This window comes from Crocodylus porosus, unplaced genomic scaffold (assembly GCF_001723895.1).
Source record: "Crocodylus porosus isolate Cpor-Errol unplaced genomic scaffold, CroPor_comp1, whole genome shotgun sequence".
Taxonomy (NCBI): domain Eukaryota; kingdom Metazoa; phylum Chordata; order Crocodylia; family Crocodylidae; genus Crocodylus; species Crocodylus porosus.
Window position 1 is genome coordinate 20,214,021 of NW_017728907.1, and position 20,833 is coordinate 20,234,853.

A 20,833-nucleotide genomic window follows, 5' to 3' on the forward strand; every position below is an offset into this window, starting at 1 on the left:
TTTAATGCTTCTCAATTAAAGTGATTTCCTGGAGTGGATGCCAAGCTTAGTTTGAATGCGCATTAACCACTTTCTGTATCGGTAGTTAAAGGCACTGAGGGATTTAAACAGCAATCCACAGGGCTGCTGGGGAAAGGTTTGGCTGAATAAAGCAGATTATAAACAATAATATATGTCTTTCTCATTTTTTTTCTTCTCTTTTTGGAAGGGCTCCAAGCTCACAAACAGACCTAAAGTGCTATAAACATATCCAGGCCTAAGCTGAATGTACTTCATGAAAGCTGTGGGCACTGCTGCCACTTTTCATCTATGCGTGTGTGTATTTTAAGAGAGTATTTTATTACACAAAATGTCCATCAAACTCAACTTCCCTTTGCCATATTAAAACGCAAGCAGGGATAACCTTCAATGTGAAGAGAAAAATAAATCCTGGGTGAGGACAAGGTGGCTGTTGCCTGGAAAGACAATGCATGAAGGTGACCTCCCTATTATTTTTTAACCTTTCTCACCCCTTGTTGGCACAAACTGGAAACTGCTTACTGGTACTGAATCCACTTGAACATCTTCATTTCTGACCACAAGAGATTCAATCAGAAATAAGCAGTCACAAATTACCTTTGGTTTTGTACATCCCCCTCCACACAGTTGGACCCAAAAGCAATCAACAAGCTCTCTGCATTATACAACAAGATGCACGTTCAAAATCTTTCTATTTTATGTATACATCCCGCATACATGGAATTAATATCCATGTAAAAAACTGCAGAGTCCAGTGATAAACTGTGGAACTGGGTGCTAAATTTGTCATTTCTGACCATACCAGCTTACTAAGATACACATTTATTAGTAAACTATCAACACCTGATACAGGCAATATCCGCATGGGTGGAGTTATTAACATTCCAGACAGGAAGAGAAAAAATATCACATTCCCCTGCAGAGCACAATCAAAGAAAGAGTCCTTGTTAGCCAGTTGAGTGTTCAGATTCCCATAGCTAAGTTAGTGGAAGGGCATGAAGAGTAGTCTTACAATTCATTTTAGCTGTGACCAACTTCAGACTTAGCTGTACTCCCAGCAAGACATTTTCCTATACACCATCGTATTCTGCAAGGCTGTCATCAGAATGCAGTTCAGGGGAAAAAGGGGACATGGCCTAATGTCTGTTATAACATCTACCTCATACAGTGGGAAGCAGCTTATCAATTTTAAACAGCAGCCTTCTTAGTCCTTGCTTCTGTAGATCCCGAGATAGGGGGTGGAAGGTGTTTTCAGTGGCATTCCTTTAACATACCACTGAATGGGATGGGACATCAGTAGGTACCTGCCAACACTCAGCTGCACATCGCACACATCACCTGAACACACTGGCCTCCAGTGCTTTTCTGATGTTAGGTGATAAAGCCCAGCAGAAAGTTCAACCCTTCCTTTTACAAGCACAGGATTCATGACCTTCTACATGCAAAGGGTTCAGTTAATCAGAAAATAATTGTGTGCAACTCCTGCTGCTGTTCTTCTGTGCAACATGCACCATTCACATCTTCCAGGATTTCATAAAAGATCCAGAGTCTGAAGCAACAAGCTGGCATTCTTATTCTGTACAGTAACCACTAGTTACATTTAAGGCCACAAGACTATGCAAGCCATTGCTGCATCTGGGCTATAGTAGATACTGATATTCCTGATCTGATAGCATGCATGCACATTGCCATGTTACTAAAGCCAACTTGGGCTATTGTTTTGGAAGCTCATATTTGTATCCACAGGTAGGCTGAGCACAGAGCTGCACAAACAATTTCTTCATCTTATTTGTCTTCCAAAATAGGTTTATACATTCTCCAATAAATATATGTTTGTATCAACAAGTGCATCTGTTTCAGTATTTTAAATGGGTCAATTGGGTATTAACTAACACAGAGACAAAAAGGAATATTTTTTGTTCAACCACACTTTAAAAATGTACAAGAACATGCTATTTATAAATGACATTTTTTTAAGTGTTAAATTAGGGCAGCTACAAATCTGGCAAAAGTCAATGGAAAGATTCCCCTTTCTTTCAGTAGATGCTGGGTCACCACCTCAGATCTGATGTCAGCTGAAGAATGAAGTCAGTTTAGTTGGAAAACAGGTAAACCGTTGGAGACAACTGGGCACAAGCTTCAGTCATAATGTTCCATCCATGTGTCTGTACAGGTCACACCATAAGCATGAGTATTCACTGTGTGTTCTGTTCTTCCAGGGGTCAAAAAAACCCACAGAGAAAAAATGTGGAGCAGTGTCCACACAGGTAGCGTGCGCTGCTCAAAAGTGGAGCCAGGCCGCCCAGAGCCCCACTGCGGCTACCAACCAGGTTCCACGTGGCAGGATCACTGCTGCTGTGGTCCCAGGTGCCCCCCAGGAAAGGCTGCCCCCAGGGTATCTTGCTGTGCACCAGAGCATGGGTATTTCCTGGGGACAAGTAGCAGCAGCACAAGGTGAACTGTTGCTAGTTGTCCCTGGGGAACCAAACATCCACACCATGTTACTATGTTCAGCGAGTCAAAATAACATTTTCTGTAGTCGGGCCTTAACAGAAAGGGCTAGACTCAATGTCAAATGGATTTATACTTCGGTTACATTTGCACAATTCCATCCACCTTCTAAAATCTCCTGCATCAAATGACTTAAGAGCACAGCAATCTCTGACACTAACAAACGGTTTGGCATTGCTGTACAGATAAGTCTGAACTGTGTGGGCTTTAATCCTATCCTGACTAGTGCTAGTTCCCTGTATTTTGAAAGAGCCTTAACACTGGATGAGGACATGGTTAACACACAGTAGCACTCTCCAACCCGGCTAAAAAGAAACTGCAGTTATATGCACATCTGACACACCTCTACAATCCTGTCCACTGGACTATTAACTAACCAAACAGTAATCACTCCTAACAGCAGTCTAGATGTTCACAGCTCCCTCCAGGGCCATTTAGTCCCTAAGAGGTTCTTGGTGGCTGTCACAAATCACTATCAGTGGCACCTGACCCCAGAGAGTTATCCTTAAAGACTTTCCCATGATAAGGAGCTGGAAAAACAAAAAACGAAACAAAAACAACTGAGACTGAAGAAAAGATTCTTACTCCTATGTTTAACTATAAGAACATATAAGAAACAGTCATACAAATGGCAAAACAATTCCTTAAGATTTCACACTAGGTATGGAGAGTGAGCGTTCAATGTAGACAGACCTCTGTCCTCCTTTTACATCATTTCTCAGGCCCTAGGATACTTTGTATCTGTGATACAGAGGGACCCAAGCAAAAGAAAACGCTTATTTCCCTGAGCTGATCAGAAGAATGCTCAGGCTTTGTTTGCAGGGTAAGGGTTTGTGAAAGGCCTCCATTCCCTCAGCTTTGCAGGAGTCTGGTCATCCCCCCGCAAAAGAGTCAAACCATTTTCATATTCTGCTCTTGCTTTTATTTATGGCATTTGGTCAGGCCCAGGGAAAATCAGCTTGGCTTCCTGACAGGACTAAACAAACCTCACCACACCTGATCTCCCCATGGGTCCCATTTGGTCATACCTGAATCTTCAGAGCTGATCCGTTCAACAGTCACTAATCATATACATTTTCCAAATGAGCAGCCATGTTTAATACAATAAAATGTTGTTTAGAGTCCCCTTCCCCCCCTGAACAGCGATAAATTCCAGAGCATGCAAACCTGAATCCTTTTATGCACAATACATATCCAATACCATCGCCAGTCCAAAGATGTAAGCCAGACTTGCCAGACCCCAACCACCTGACTATAATGTGCCTTTCTCAAAAATAAACAATGCATATTGAAGAGGATCGTGGAGGACAGTGGGGGGTATTGCAGAGTTTGTCCATTCTCAGAGCACTGAGCTGATGCTGTCCGCAGTCACCCAGTCTTTTGGCTAGGTTTTGCCAATTGTGTGCTGCTGCAGCATGCATGTGATCGCTTTACAGTCTGTCACTTCCTCTGGCAGGCAACCATCTTGGTCCTGGAGAGTGGGGTCTGCTCCAGACATCAGCAGCAGCTCCACAATGTCAATGAACTCGCAGGCAGAGGCTGGAGGAGAAGGCAGAGTTAGTATGGGGTTACCAACAAATGGGAATTGTAATTCAGCAGGGACCGGCATTTACAAACTGGAAGATAAAAAAAGTGGCCACCTCAAGGGAGATTTCACAATGCTCCACAATGGTGCTAGGCATCCTATCCTTACACTTGATGGACATTTACTGGTGCTAGGATCTGTCACTTCAGCTTCTGGCAGCACAGAGCAAACCTTGTTGGGGGTAGTATTCAGCACTAAAATGTTACTTGGATTTAGAGTGAACACTGCTAAGTAAAGGGAAAATACAGCCTTGAAGATTCCTGTTGTCCTGAACCTTTGACCTGTACTTTGGAACAGCACAGCTAACTGGCTGAGGCCAGCAGCAGTGGGATCTAGCAGCAAACATGAGCCCTCAGGTATAGACGCCAATGTAGAAGTACTGCATTCAGGGGTCCAGGGAAGGCAGGTAAATTTGGTCAGCTGGAAGAAGGAGGAATGAAAGGAAATAAGATTTTGAAAGTCATAACCTATTTGGTCTTATTTGCATTACTGCTGCACCAGTATGGCCTGGGCATGAACCAGGGCACCTCAGTGCTCAGTATCGTATAAACACAAAGCAGAAAACCAATCCTTGTCCATAAAAGCTAGCAATCTAAGCATAAAACAGGACGTAGAAGATGCTTATAGATGGCCTGGGGACATGGGGAACCTGGACACCATGCTGGGCAATGGATCTCAGCAGCTTAGCCATCATCCAGTATTTTTGTAGGTGCTCCAGAAAAGGCAAGTGTTTTGAAGAGCACTGGAGAGGGCAAATGTAGTTGTCCAGGTGCTTACAGGGAAGTCCTCACCAGTGTAAGGGGCAGTGTGGGAAAGAAGCCACAAAAGTTCAGTTTTCAGGTATGTACAAGTGAGTGATGGAGGCTGGTATCAAGCGATCCAGTACTTGTCACTTAACTGTCTTGGTTTCTGGCTGTTTCTGTGCAACCTTCATTAGTAATATAATCTCAATGTACTGACACTTTCTGGAGCTGCCTTGCTTTTTTTTTAAACAAACACAAATGGTAGAAAAATCCTTTAACACTGATGTGTTTATTAACCAGCTTCATACCCATGACCTGTACTCTGAGCTTGAGTAAGACTCCAAGAAGGCCCCTTTTGCTGCTCCCTTACCAGAAAACGGTTTACAGGCTGCCCCAAAAGACTGGATCAATCCTCAGCTGGTGCCAAGTTGTGCTGGCTCTATGCCACCCCTTCCTTTCCATTCAGCATGGGGACCTGGCCAGGTAAAAGCTGGCATGGACAAAACATCCTCTCCCCTCTAATCCCCAGCCAACATAATGGCCCTTGAGGGATGGTTATAAACTGCAGTAATTGAAAGTAGCATTTAGCTCATTTAAGATTAGACTAGAGGCCAATGCAGGTCCAGCTGCCCCCCTCTGGAGACTGCAAAGCACATCCCTGCTACCTGCGCTCCTCAATTCACCCTCCCTGCTCCAGCCCAGCAGAGCTGAAGATCAGAGTCAAGCTGTGCTCGACGCAGGGGTATCTTGCCTTGGTGAGTGCCTGCTTTTGCACATGGAACTGGGCATGGTTTGTGTAGTTCCCTGCTTCCTTTTGCATACATCATAACCAATTAATGCTTCTCTGGAGTCAGGTCTATTTTAGGGACTCTTTGCTACTTGCTGACTACCTTGCCTTTGTCTGTGAATTTCCCATTCAATAGACATTGCGATGCCAGAATGGCATGTGAGCCCAAGTATGCATGCCAGCAGCTTGGTGCCCTTACACTTAGCGTGCAAAGATCACCAGGGAGCACAATGACTATTTAAATATTACCATGCATGCCCAGCTACCATTTTCAAATTCTCATCGTTTTGCCAAATCCAAGCCAAACATAATCCAGACATCACTAACTCCTTGCCAAGTTCCAGCTACTTATCCACACCTAATTTAGCATGAGGGCTGTTAAAAAAAAGCTTAATTTAAAAATGGTAAAAGGGCTGAAGCTCTGCCACCTCGATTTTAACTTAAAGCATCCTGGTAACACAGACTTCTAGCACATCCTGAAATGTCTCAGTCCTGATCTGCCTCCTGAGAGTCAAGATGGCAGCTTCCTGCCCGACTGTTAATTATTGGTGTTAATTATATTTCAGGCACTTTAACTACTTTAGAGACTTACACTTCTTTGCCATTAAATGCCGTAATTAGAGTACCTTTTACATTACACTGCAGTTTTCTACTGACCCAAACGGACAAGCAGCAAAGTTTAATTAAAATAAATTTAAGTGTGATTGGAGCATCTATTTTAAAAAAAAGGAGAGAGAAAGACTGATGGGACTGATGACAAAGCAAGCAGCAGGCTGGAGACAACTTCGGGGGGTGGCGGGGAGAGAGAGAGAGAGAGAGAGAGAATGAAGCAGTACAGAGATAGCAATGCCCGACAGGGCTGCCAGAAGCCTTTAAAGAAAGCAATTTCCAAAAACCAGAGTTAGCCACAAAGGCAGTCAACCTCATGGCTTCCCAGGCAATCCTGAGCAGCTTGTACAAAACCTAAGCCACCTCAGATCCTGCCTCTCCAAAGAAATAACAGATCTTTGTTCACTCTTGTTGTCACAAACACACACTGGAAAGGACTAAGATGGACTTTGGCATTGACTATGGGCTTGATCACTGGAGGTGTTCGGCACCAACCAAGTGCCTGAGATCCCTCACTGCTCAGCTGGTATCCAGCACCACTCAGGAACAGCTCTAAATAAGGGGATGCGTTTGTGCTGTTGCTGTGCTGGGAAATACAAATGGTCATCAACCCATCTCTGAAAAGCACAAACAAGTCCCTGGAGATTAGAACAGCTGCTGAATTTATGGCACCCTGGGAACCTCTATTTGTCAAGTGCCAGAGAGGCAGCCCTGACACTGGCACAGGTGAAGATGAATTTTCATTCAGCACAGTTCGCCTTCCGACTCCATTAATCCTCTGGGTTTTGATGATGAATTTCATTTTTTTTATTTATTTTCACTACAGCATCCCCTCCCACAGCACCGAGTACAGAACAGATGGTGCTTTACAAGGATGACAGAGCGCCCATGAGGATACAGAGCCTGCCCACTCTGAAGTCACGTGCTTGCAATGGCTAGGAGAAGCCTTGATTTCCTCTGGGAGACGCAGAGGCAATGATTTTAGTATTCCCGGCGGGTAGGTGAGTAGATGGATGGATGAAGGGGAGTTTGGTGAGGGGGAGCAGAGGACTAACAGACCATTTATGAGGGAGATCATGCTCATACTGATCAACTCTGCAAATAAGCATCACATTTAGCCACAAGCACCAATATCCAGAAGACAGTGGGATGGAGGCAGGTGGGTGCTTTTGGTTCTCATAAATGCAGCCTGTTTAGGAAGGACAGACTGGAGTGCTGGCCTCCACTTAACCTCCGATTAAACCCAGGGTCAGAGCCAATTGGAACAAGCCAGGATTTATAACCCATCTAAGGGGGTAGTTTGACACCTGCCGTAATCAGGAGAGCTGTCACTACAAGGACAGCTGTCAGACCAAACTCACTCATAAAAGTGGACGGATAAGTCCAAAAAGCAGCTCCTGCCTTACTGTCCTCACGTTGTGGGATTTAACCATTTTGGTAAGGCTGCAAGAAAAAGGAAGGCCATGGAAAAGAGATCCTGCTCTCAAAGCCAGGAGGAGACAGTTTTACTTGCATTCCTGTACATCTCTGCTGCAATTACCAGCCCCATGCTGGACCACTAAGAAGAATCATAATGGTAGTGAAGTTTATTAGTAAATTCTAGGTCTGATTAATTTTAATTGATCAAGGATTCAAGTCAAATTAATTTATTAAATTAGCCAGGTATTTTAAAGCCTCAGCTTATTAGAAGTGCTAGGGAATGGGAGAGGGAAATGAAGAGAAAAACATTTCATAGGCTGGGTTCAGAGATGTGTAGACTGTGACGCTGCTGAGGGGATGACATTTAGAGCTGGAGTGGACCTACGTGGCAGGGATCCCAGGCAGCATTCCTACCGATCAGTTATGGCAGAAAGGATGAGAGAATCCCCAAATGGAGGGGGAAGAGGTGAGACCGAGTCAATAAAGTGGCCAAAGGTAAAATGTGTGTCACACTTGAAAGTACTTTTTCTTTCAGCGTTACAAGTTAAAATATGACTCTCAAGTTGCACGTAGAGTGGCTTTTACTCAAAGGGACACCAGCACCTCAGTCACACAGCCAGCTGAAATTCATTTACCCACCATTGTTACTGTAACTTGAACAAAGAGGAAAGAAAAATCTCCCTGCCTTTTTTTCCAATTATGATGCACCTCTGAGGGCATTTTGTGCACAGTCATTTTCACTGTTTCTCTGACAGCATCTCCCTTTGTGTGTGGGTGGGCGTTTCCGAAAGCAAGAGGAAAACTGTGATTATAAATGAACAAAACTGGCAGACTGATGCAGGGACATGAACAAACTGAAACCACGTTAGTTTTGTTTTTCTTTTGCAAACAACCAGATTTCAGGTTGACCCTTTAATTCAATCCCCAGCCATTGTGACCGAAAGTCTGAGAACAAATAGTCTGCATACATGTAATACAATTTTCATTTACTGCTTCAGACAGACTATCACTGGATAGTTCAATCATACTAAAAAAATAATTACCATTCAACTGGGCAAAAAACCTGTGATTAGTTCAGGCACCTTAGCTGGGTACATGGGGTAGCATGAGGATCCTCCCCTTCAGAAGAAAAACTACATGGAAGTGACTCCAACCATGGTGGGAGAATTTTGCCCTCGGTAAGGAAAATGGAAACATTTGAACGAGAACAAAGACAAAACACAATGTGGTGTTGAAAGGCATTATTTTGACATCATAAGCACCACCGTCTCCTGCAGCAAACAATGAGATATTTCAGTCAGAATGACTGAATGTCTGAAATAAAAGGAACAATGACCCCAACATGAGAAACATGCTGAGAAAAGTCGCATGTTGTTTTACTAAATAAACCAGAGGTCCAGATGCCCGGAAATTACATATGTTTAAATCCAGAGGCAAACACTGCATCATGGGCTGATCTCCACAAAGTAATTTTGCCAACCTGCTAATGTTATTGCAGCATGAGATGGAGAGAAGAGGTACAAATGTGACAAGATTGACCAGTATAAAATAATGGGAAATTACTTAACTTAGGGAAACATTCTAGTATATTTGTCAATCTTTGTTGCATTTCCCTTGTGCAACAGCTGTTTCTATAATTTTAGTCACTTTGATTTTTCTCTTGTACATATAACAATCTTCAGTTAAAAAGATTACTGCAGAAGATTTACTTTAAAACCTTCAGTTTTCATAACTCAAGTCAAGTTAATTAGTTTAGCTGTAGGAGAGACAATTCTATAATTTCAACAGATGTAAGAAACTGCTTGTTTGGCCAAGTGAAGAATCTGTTCAGTTGCTGCTGCTGCTGTAAGCTAGACATGTATTTTGTATGGTTAAAGCACAGGACATGTCAGTTGGCAAAAACTGTCCTGGGATAAATCCTAAAAAAGTTTCCCAGATGAGACGTAGTAATAGCTTATCCTAGGATATTGCAGTATGTATCTGTACAGTTATCCCAGGACTGCATCATTAATGGGAGAAAAGCAGCATTTCATTCAGTCACTCACTAAATCCTGATTAGAAGGGTAATGTGTGTACATGCCAATCCTGGATAAACAGAGGCCTGACTTATCCAGGGACAAATAATGCAATGTCTATTCCTGGCCTATGATACAGTTCCCCCCACGCATTACTTCTAACAGGTTGAACATCAACAATTCTGGTAAGCAAGGACATTCCCGTGTATAGTATCCTGTACACAAAGCAGTACTGCAAACTGCTTTATACAGAAAGGGAATTATTATCTAAAGGGAAAAGTTCAGAAAATAAAGAAAAGTCAGTAAGCACATGAAAGTTGACAACCAAGGCCCTCCGGGGGAGGAGGACAAGAAACAATGGGCACAAACTGATTGAAGATTGCTTCAGACTAGAAGTAAGGAAAAAGGGATAAGGTCCCTTCCAGCCACTAACATCTATGAAACTATGATACTCTGGACACTAGTAGCCAGAACAGCCCATTTGAAGAGAGACTGTTTTGGCAAAGTCCAGATAGGTGTGAGAGGATAGTAAAGGTTAGGGATGATGGGGCATTCTTCATCATATCTCAGGGGTGTGGTCAGCCCATAACCTACATGTTAGCATGGGAGATTCCCAAGGTCACTTGCTGTAACCTCTGCACACTGCTTTCCCACTGGACTCTTGGGAGTTAGCTGGCCTTGCTAACACAGCTCCAGCTCCTGGACAGCTCCATGCTTCTACTGACATTGTTTTTCTGTCAGTCTATTTATTCAGTCTGCAAATTCATATAGTCAGTATGGAACAAACTCAAACCCGACTTACCATAATGCAGTGCCGTCTGGCCTTCATTATCCTGAAAAACAAGCACATCCAGTTTTAGAGTGGCATACAGGTTTTAAGGACAAAAGTAAATTCTAGTTTTAAATAAACAACTTGACTCAGAACAGTTTACTAAATAACTAGATAAACAGCACAAAATAGTATGCTAAACAGTAGTCAGATTTTCCTGAATGTATCTGTTATAGGCTCAGGAAGCAGTGAACGTACATCAATACATCCTAAGAATGCCTGCATTACATCACAGTATCAGTACAACTGAGTTCACAGCATAACCATTCCCAAGCACATCAAATCAATGATTCGAGTCCTACAGCCACACACTGGGTCCCTGGCCAGGTCTGCCACAGCAACATGACACTGGAATGTGGTGGGGTGTATTGCAAGAGGTGCTCTCCAGACAAGACCTTCAGTAGCTACTTCAGGAGAGGCAGAACTCCCAGACAATGCTTCAGAATTACTAAGGGTAGCCTCAGCATTCAAAATAATATTTCTTCTCCCAGTAAAACAGGCTCTAATATCAACTACTACATGTGTGTAGCTCTTGTAGCCTCAGAATTGATCATAATGAAAGGTAACACTTTTAAAATAACCAAAATGAAGTAGGACCTATTCCTGTGATTCACACGCTTCTGAAAACTGTGGAATAAAAAAAAACCAATGCCCCAGACATGCAGGAACATGTTGGGAAGGATCACACTTTGTTTTTCTAAATAAATCCTATGTCTGAGCACCCTGCAATTTTGTAAGTTTAGCTTTAGATTGAAACCTTTGCATCTTGAGCTAATTTCTACAAGGTAATTTTGCAAACCTGCTAATGCCGCTGCAGTATAAGCATGAAGGGAAAGACACAAATATGACAGGCATGTCAAGGTCCTGATTGCTCTTATATGAAGTACTCTGAGATATCTGTGGTATAAGTAATAAAAATAAATTCTATTGCAGTACTTTAAGGAGTTAATGTGTGATTTTACCCCCGTAAGCAAACCTGTACTCTATTTCAGTCACATTCTATGGGTTCAGTCCCACCCTGTATTGGACTGTGTAAGAGGAAGGGGGAAAGGTATAAGCAGTCTCTTTGCTTTGAGCAAGGAAGGAAGGTAGGATCCCTCTTTAGTGCATCTGAAGCAGTAGGAAGCATATTGATTTATTACACCAACCCAGGCAGCACACTCCAAAGGAACCCAGCCAGCAGGTTGGGAGGAACATATGGTACTCTAATCTGACAAGCACAAACGCTGCTATCAGAAGCAAGTACTTGCCAACGGGAGGTGATGTGTTACTCCTGCTAGAAAGAGCAGCAACAAACACGACAAGGTGCTGGATCCTGAGTGGCAGATTATTTGTGGCAAAATCGCACTAAATGATAGAAGGAAGAACTAGCGGCTCCTTTGCTTTGCTTTACATTGCAGTGGCAGATTTTGGCTTTATGGAACTCCCTCCTGCCTTCATCAATCAGCTGATTTAATATTAATTTGGTCAATTTTGAATTATCATCTTCTTTGGGATTAAACTAAGTTCTACAGACTGCCATGACCCCTGAAACAAAAGGGGGGTGGGGAAGAGAGTTGCAAAACAGGAAGAAAACATGCCTGAAGATTTGTTGTTTCCAAGCTTTGGTTAACAGAACATACACTGTTCAGTGTTTAACCTTTTTCAATACAACTGACTAGGAACTACAGCATTTTAAAAGATTCTAGGCACCTAACATTTATGTACCAGAAACAATATTGCTGAAGCTCCGCCATGGAATAGGGCCTTCCTTTTCCTGAGTGAGTGAAAATTTCTGGCTAGGATTTGTAAATTGCTATCTAAGCAGATACCACAAACCAAACAAGAGGGAATCAAGAACAGCAATAATTTATAATTCAACACAAATAAGACATCAGATCAGATCCAGAGCCACAGCATAGTTCCCAAGCACATGCTTGCCTTTAAAACTACAGCTACAAAGACAGCACTGACTTCAGCAAGAGACTGAAAATGGCTGGTGATGGAGAGGCCGGTACAGTAAACATGAATTATTGGAAAGGCAGAATTTAAAATATGCAGATTGCATGTGTGTTGGAGGAGGGGATGTGGATTCCATCCTGCGTTTTTCCTTTTTAAATTGTAATAGAACGAAAAAGAAGAGAACTGAAAATTCATAATAAGCATCCTAGAAGGGCAGGTATAAATAATCTTAGCCTCAAAACTGCAGTATACGACCCATTCTTACAGAAATTCTATATATATTTTTGTTCTTGTTCCAAAGATTTATATAATGTTGCTCCAAGTACTCACATAATCAAAAATTAATTCATGAGCTTCATACAAAAATCTATATGCTAAAGACACACATTTCTGATATTTAATATTGTCAGAACTGAGTTTAAGTCCCAGGATAAGACAGGCTTTTCATTTCATAAGAATTAGAAACAAGTTACGTTACTGTCTGCACTCTCATGTTTCCCGTCACCCGAATGCTAGATGGAAGCTAGTCCAAGGCTAGATTGTTTAGATGTTATACTTCTTATTTCTGCTTATCCCATGACAAATTTTAAATTGAGCTAAACCAAAAAGCTCAAGTTGGAGCTGTTCACTAATGGCCCTGAAATTGTCTGATGGGGCTGCTGCTCCCAATATCTTTTTTGATTTGGAGCACCATGGCTAATACAATACTTATGTGTCCAGCTGCTGTGCATTAGAGAGGCATAGTGCTCGACTCAAGAATGATACAGTGATCCTGATGCTTCAATTTAAGATGTTCCCACCTGAAACCTAATTAGAAACATGGCATGCACATAAGCACCACAGCTCCAGTTGTGGAAATTACATGACATAACTGCCACATAATTCTTACAGTTATCCTGAAACTCTCATTGCTTTACAATGAAACACGAGGTACAGAAGCATTCTTAAAGAAGACACTAGCATGTCTTCATACAGAAATTTAAACATTTTTCCAGTAGTGGGGCCACATCTCAATCTTCTGTTATGTGCAAACACAAAAAAAGTCATTAGATAATCAGTGTAATAATACAAATGTAAACTGTGCTGCTTGCCCTGCTGTGATGTCAGTGCTAGAACGTGCTCTCTCCATTTATACACCCAACACAATGTCCAAGGAAACAGCAGCTCCAATTCTCTCCAGATTCCTCTGGACCCTGCACAGGGTCAACAATGACCTCCCAAAGAAATAGGAGCAGTGAGTTTGGTTTAGAGAAGTGGTGCTCAACATTTTTGCCCAGCAAGCCAAATGGGCAATATCCAGTTTGTCTGTGAGATGGATTTGGCCACTGGTCCCAAGCCAGCACGCGGCGGGGGGGCCATTATACCATGCGGAGAGTGTTGGAGGGAAGGCCAGCCCCAATCCAGCTGCATGGGGAAAGGGGAATTGGCTCAGCTCTGCAGGAGAAAGGGCATGACTTGGTCCTGATCCAGCTGTGCAGGGAAAGGCAGCATAGCCTGGCCCTGTGAGTCAAAGGGGGTGCAGCCCAACCCTGACCCAGCCATGTGGAGGAAAGGGGGTGTGGCCCATCCCTGATTTGGCTGTATGGGATGAGAAGGCACAGCCTGGCCCCAATCCAGCCATACAGCGCTTAGGAATCTGGCAGCATGGAAGTGGCAGTATTAACAGCCACTGCTCCCCTGCCACCAAATCTCCAAATCCTCTGCAGGCTGCATCTGGCCCATGGGCTAGAGGTTAAACACCCCTGGTTTAGGCTCAATCCAAAAGTTTTTATCTATCATACTTCCTGGGTCTCTAATAGTAACTGTACCTAGTAAGCTACAGTTTCTTCAAGTGCTCTCTTGAGGTAGAAGAGCCCCAATACATCCATATTTCTGGCCCTGGATAAAGGTAAAAAAAATAGCCCAGACTGCTTTTGAACCACCAGCCATTTAGCAATCCTCTCTGTGAACTCTGCTAATAACCTTTAAACACTTCTGCAGTTACAATTCGTTGGGATATTTTTTGCTTTCAGATTTTCCAGAAAAGGGACCTAAGGAACTCCAGATTGGCTTCCAAAAATATTTCATAGTTTCATAGCTGGTAGGGATGGAAGGGACCTGAGCAGATCATCAAGTCCGACCCCCTGCCATGGCAGGAAAGAGTACTAGGGTCAAACGACCCTGGCAAGGTGTTCATCCAGCCTCCTCTTAAAGACCTCCAGAGTAGGAGCCAGCACCATTCATCCTGGAAGTTGGTTCCAGATCCTAGCTGCCCTGACAGTGAAGTAGCACCTCCTGATATCTAGCCTGAATCTACCCTCTGCCAGCTTGTGACTGTTATTTCTAGTCACTCCTGGCAGTGCTCGGGGGAACAGGGACTCCCCCAATGCCTGCTGGTCCCCTCGGATTAGTTTGTAAATGGCCACTAGATCCCCACTTAGTCTTCTCTTGTGGAGGTTCAGGTCCCTTAGCCTCTCCTCATAGGGCCTGCTGTGCTGCCTCCTGGTCATGCGAGTGGCCCTCCTCTGGACCCTCTCCATGTTGTGCACATCCCTCTTGAAGTGCAGCGTCCAGAACTGGACGCAGTACTCCAGCTGCAGCCTGACCAGTGTCGCATAGAGGGGGAACATCACCTCCTTGGACCTGCTTGAGATGCAGCTTGGATGCCTGACAAGGTGCAGTTAGCCTTCCTGACTGCATCCCCACACTGCCGGCCCACGTTCATCTTGGCATCAATGACGACGCCAAGATCCTTTTCTGCCTCTGCACTGACGAGAAGGGAGTTCCCCTGCCTGTACAGATTTGAACATCTGTAACCAAACAAAGGGTGTGCAAGTGAAAGATTTTGCTTATCTGGCTTGAAACAAGACCAGTTAATTTTCCCCCCATTTCAACTGATTAGGAATTTTGGTTGGTTGATTTTACAAAATGACTGAGCCAGGGGAGGGGTGTGGGTCATGGATATTTATATTCCATTCTTTGCACTTTATCTCAAAGGATTTCCTATATTTAATTCACATGCAGCCATAACTAAGAACAAGGCCTAGCATTACTGTTGTATGCTGAAACTAATCCATGGAAAGCTGCCTGATCACATGGCACTGATGCCCATTATTTCTATCTGTTAAAGAGCATTAAAAGAGCTAAAAATATACAGCTTTCCTAATACTCATTCTCCTTGTAAGCAACTGTTGCCACCAGTATATTACATGAATACAAACTGAAGGGGGAATGACCCAGACAATCCCAAAAGGGAGAGGAAATGATACGCGTGACTGCACAACGGAGAGGTGATGGATGGTCCATGAGACACCCACTGTTCAGTTGAGGCCCCCCCACTATGATATCTTTGGGAACTTCTAACTACCACATTACATAATGTTTTAGTGGAGTAAAGGGAACATCTGAAAGACATAGATGTATACAACAAAGTAATGTTACATACAAAAGGGGAAAAAAATAATAACAGTTATTATTTAGCGCTCCTTTGCATCTTTGCTAAGTTTTCAAAACACCACACTGTGGAGAACAATGTCACCACTTTACGGATAGGGAAATGAGAGACAGATTGAGTTACTGCACTCAAGTTAATCAATGACATGGCCCATAAAGTAACATGAGAAAAACAGGAGAACTGAAGAAATAAATTAAAAAACCTTGCACCAAAGTATAAGAAAACCAATGATTTTGAAACTGTCCCCAACTTCTTCATACATGAGTTACTAAAAACACTATGTTCAATTCCAAGCTTCCACCTGTGCTACTTAACATCACGTCTAACACTGAGAAGCCACATGACACATTTTACAACCTCTTGTTGCATTTAGTCATGGCAGCTTGAGAGCTATGGCTACATGCACTTGAAGGGAGACAACATTTCAGTCTAGTAAAACTATGCATTGTAACAACAATAAACCATGCTGTCTATATGGTTACCTATCAGCTGAAACATTTTAAGTGCCTTGTAGAAATACACTACAAATAAGACTAGATGTACAATCTTACAATTTGCCACATTCTTCGACAAACAAGGTCTGAGAACCATTTTTTAAGGAAGCAAATCCTATCGTATCTCTCAAAGCAGACAAAGGATAGCTCAGAGATCAAGAACTGCTGACATGACAGGCAACAGCTACCCATACATACTATGTGATCAAATATTCTCACTCATCCCTTCTACTTTAGGAGAGTAAAGGCTTGACTGCAAGGGCCCAAGCAGTGGGAAATGAAGACAGGTGATCAATGTCTCAAGAGAAGCAGTTGGCTCCTCCTCAGATTCAGACCACAAAACAGTACATCAGTACTGGCAGCAATAGTAGGTGTACAGGACCTTTTGTGTTTAGAATGTGTTTCCTGAACACAAAACCACAAACCTTTGAAGAAAAATACCCTTCTACTACCTTCAAACCTCTAGTAAATTAAATATCACCAGTTCTTTATATAAGCAGCCACAATACTAATAGTGTACAGACCTTTAAACAATTGGAGAGGATAGTACATTTCTGATATAAAACTAGAGAATAAGCATCCACTCTCCTTATAAAGATAAACTATAACACAGGAGAATTAATTGTAGGACAAGACACAGCTGCCTGGATCAGTCACTGCACAGAAATATTACAGATATTAAGTAACACAAAGTGCTTGTCCTGCAAGATTTCATATTGTACACACTTAACACCTTTCCTTCCAAACAAACTTCTGCAAAAGAACATTACTGAAAATGTATGGTATGAAAGATGAATACATATTGCCAGTCACCACAATGAACCCCTAAACCAAAGGAGATAATTGCGAAAGGAAGTTATATTAATTGATTACCTATTATTAACCATTGAACAAAATATATATTACAGACCCTAGTGCCAGATTATGATTATTCCCTTGCAGTCAGAATGCTCTATCTGCTTTCTTAAAAATGCCATCTACAAGAATTAGCTAAACAAAGACACAGGCGCTAGTAATTTTTTTTTGTGTCCAGCTTCTGCAACAGATGTCATCCAAAGAAAATCCAACTAGCGATGAGCAACTTATTGGATAACAGGATTCTGTTGTAATGTAAGCAAGAAAACAAGAGAAGATGATGTTTAAAGTGCAGATGGGCTGACCGTCTTATCCAGTAAATGGTTCCACAAATATTGCACAGCAGGGGATAGGGTTTTACGAGCATTTCCAACTCTTGTTCATCTGTGGGAATTTCTGCAAAAGATGCAACTTGAGCACAGATACCAAAGATATGGAAACTACCTGTGGTCTGAAAGGCAGAGACAAGAGCTTTTGGGTGAACTCAGGCAATCCTAAGGTACTTAGGGATTCAGTGTGACAGGTATCCACTTTGCAAAATACAGAAGGCTTAGCTCTTGCCAAATGTACAACACTAACAGGACTGGCTGCCTCAATGTGGGCACTTGCTGATTTTTCAGTGTCTGATCCTAACACTTCCCTAGTACACGTTTTAATGGAATATCAGAACAATAACTTTCTTTAGAAATCTGCATCAGCTACCCTGAGTAACCTCTGAAACATGGAAGGTGATTTCCAAGTGGAGTAGACACGATTAACTGCCCTGAAATGAACAATCTAAAACCAGCCTCTCAACAAATTCAATTTGTTTAATTTGACCAGAATTATTAAAAAGTTTTCCAGGATGCAGAAAAATGGAATGCTATCCACAGGATCACCCGCAGAATGACCTGCACCCAACTCTAAGGTGCTAAATTTGGGTTGGATCAACACTAACCTGAAGTTGGAGAGAGAAGGGGAAAGAGGCATAAGTTTAATTGGGAGTTTGGTATGGACTTGCTTTTAATTGCTGAGGCATTCATACATCTGGGTGGACAATACATGCATACAGACACTAGCAACTGAGAAGTACCACTGCAGCATATGTAGGCCCACCTAAGCCTAGCTGGGGTTTCAGTAATGGTAAGATGCAGGGCAGGGGTGTCAAACACATCAGACCCCATGGGCTATATGAGTGGCATGAGGCTAATCTGATGGCCAAATTAGGCCCACAGATATCCCCTCCCTCCCTCTCCTACAGCATACCTGATCTGGTGGCTGCTCCGGTAGGTCTGGAACCCATGCTGCATGTGCTGTTGATCCTGGAGTGGGTGGAATGCGTGCTGCATGCAGCACCTACCTCAGCAGCTCTGGGATTGTGTCACATGTAGCACCTGCTCCAGCCAATCTGGGACCCATGCTGCATTTGGTGCCGGCTCTAGCCAATCTGGAATCTAAACTGTACATGGTGCCTGATCCAGCTAATATGGGATCTGTGCTGCACATCATGCCTGCAGAAGTGGTGAGTCCAGTGTGGGTACAGGGTGTGCTGGAGTGGGTGCCAGATCAGTTGTGCTGGGACAGGGGGAGAGGTAAGGGTCATCTAGCCCAAGGACCAGCCCTACACCACACTGTTCCATGTGGGTCTGATCAGACTCAGTGGCAGCAAGCACCATGGGCTAAACAGCAGGGCTCCATGGGCCATATGTTTGACACCCCAATGTAGGGCATATGTGCCCTATGGAGAGACTGTGACTGTCCATGAAAAAGCCTGCTCCACCACATGTTTACTGCTATTGGTACCTGAGCCAGACAGATCAAAGCTCTCAGGAGGTGCTTACATGTACTAATGTCAAAATGTCACACCTGTGACTGCAGTGTAGACATACCCTGGGAGTTATATACACAGCCCAAAACATACATTTTGACTTTTCCCATTTGATGAACATACTCTTTGCCAAGTCAGAGTATCACAATATCTCTGTAGAAAGCACTCCCCCTTTTCTGTTTGTTAAATAGGGAGCTAAGAAAGGCATGCTTGTTCCCATTTACAGATTTTAGATGTTGCCAGGGATGAGATAAGGGATGAGATAGCATGAGATAATATCTATGAGGTGATAAGAGCATTTCAAGAGCATGGGAAAAGAGTCAACTGTGGATTGGCTGGTGGGAAGATAAATATTTACTCTACATCTCTAGAAGGCAAGTGTATAAAATGGGTAGGAATAAGAATGGTAGTGAAAGAGCAATGATACTTCAGAGCTACAAGTATAAATATTTGCAGCCACATGGCACAAAAGTACTAGAGTCAGGTGAAAAATAGTAAAGAAAATATTTTTCTGTCCTTTTAAAAATTACTTTATTTTTAATTTATTTCCACTGAGGACTCCAGCTTGTCAACAATTTACTTTAATTGTCTCTAATATTTCTATGTCCTTGTTTGAGATTACTAGTACCAAAATTTACAGGCAAGTGTATACTAATAACTAAAATGAGACAACACAGGCTAAGGCAATACGTGTGAACTCCATGGGCCATATTTTCAGCAGAATTCAACAGAACATTCATCTCCATGCTCTTATTTTACATACAGCAGATACTGCCTGGAAATGCATGAGCAAAACCCAAACTTCACCCAGTCAAGTCAAGTGGTTGAGTGATCAATTATAGATGCCAATATAGGCTCCTAAAAACAACGGTATCAAGTTTACCATCTTTAGATGGAATCTAAAGCAGTAAACTTGATATAATTATTTTTAAATCCATTTATAAGTAAGTGTACAGAGACGTGCTACACAAAGAACCATAATTACACTTTTCTCTTTTATCTTCTAGTAATTCTTCAACAGGCCTCTTTGCAGATTTATCCATGCCACACAATCAGTGTAACTGGTAAATTTCAGTGAAGAGACTACAGGGCTTTCAAGACCAATGGAATGATCTTCTTCCATTGTTAGACAGGATCCTTTCAGCTCAAAGTTAAAGTGCGCTGATTGGATACAGAAACTATACCATTTTTGTCCGGGCCATCCCTTTTCAGTGCATAAATTCTCTAAGGCAAGAATAAACAGTCTATACCTCATCAGTTTGGTGTGAGACCCTTGACTGTAGGCCTTACTAAGCACGTACCTTCTAACATAGTACCGGCAATCCCTGTTTAATGCTGTTTTGCTTAGTGCTGTAAGACTCATTTAAAATTGATTCCTGATTCCATTTAGCATTCAGTGAGTTTCATTATAATGCTTGCGGTCATCATCTTGGGTCATTAAAAACACTTGCGGTCACCATGTTGGATTGTCAAAAACTTCCAGTTTAACTTAACGCTCGTTTTGCTTAATGCTTGTTTTTTCAGGAACCAATTAAGAGTGTTAAGCAGGGGTTGCCTGTATTCCTTACTTAAGGGAGTCTTCTTTAATCTAAAATTCTTCAAAATCCCTTGAAATATGAAGCAGAACTCCTGGTATTTATTCATTTTTTGATTTAAAAAAAGCAAACTCCATTTTTGACTGCTTTGTTTTACTTCTGTTTTTAATGAGTCAATGTTTGCGAAGAGTTATAATGCTAAAGATTACAAGATGCCCTCAAGACTGCTGGCCTTTGAAATAGGCATGATAA

The 20,833-nt window shown here is 42.5% G+C and overlaps 1 protein-coding gene across 2 annotated transcripts in view; it reads right to left on the minus strand.

The window, feature by feature from the left end:
• Positions 1-3,090: 3,090 nt before the first annotated feature.
• ACBD6 (acyl-CoA binding domain containing 6) overlaps positions 3,091-20,833 on the minus strand; it is a 130,019-nt gene continuing 112,276 nt past the window's right edge. The window contains exons 7-9 of one of the 2 annotated variants that reach the window (XR_002100189.1): positions 10,490-10,520; positions 8,716-8,846; positions 3,981-4,068 (exon numbers count right to left, since the gene is read on the minus strand). Coding sequence is in view for 1 of the 2 variants with exons in the window: in XM_019530939.1 (XP_019386484.1) it covers positions 3,914-4,068; positions 10,490-10,520 (186 nt within the window). In the remaining variant the exon portion in view is untranslated. Of the gene's footprint in view, positions 4,069-8,715; positions 8,847-10,489; positions 10,521-20,833 lie in introns of both variants that reach the window. The other variant, XM_019530939.1, reaches the window with a different exon arrangement.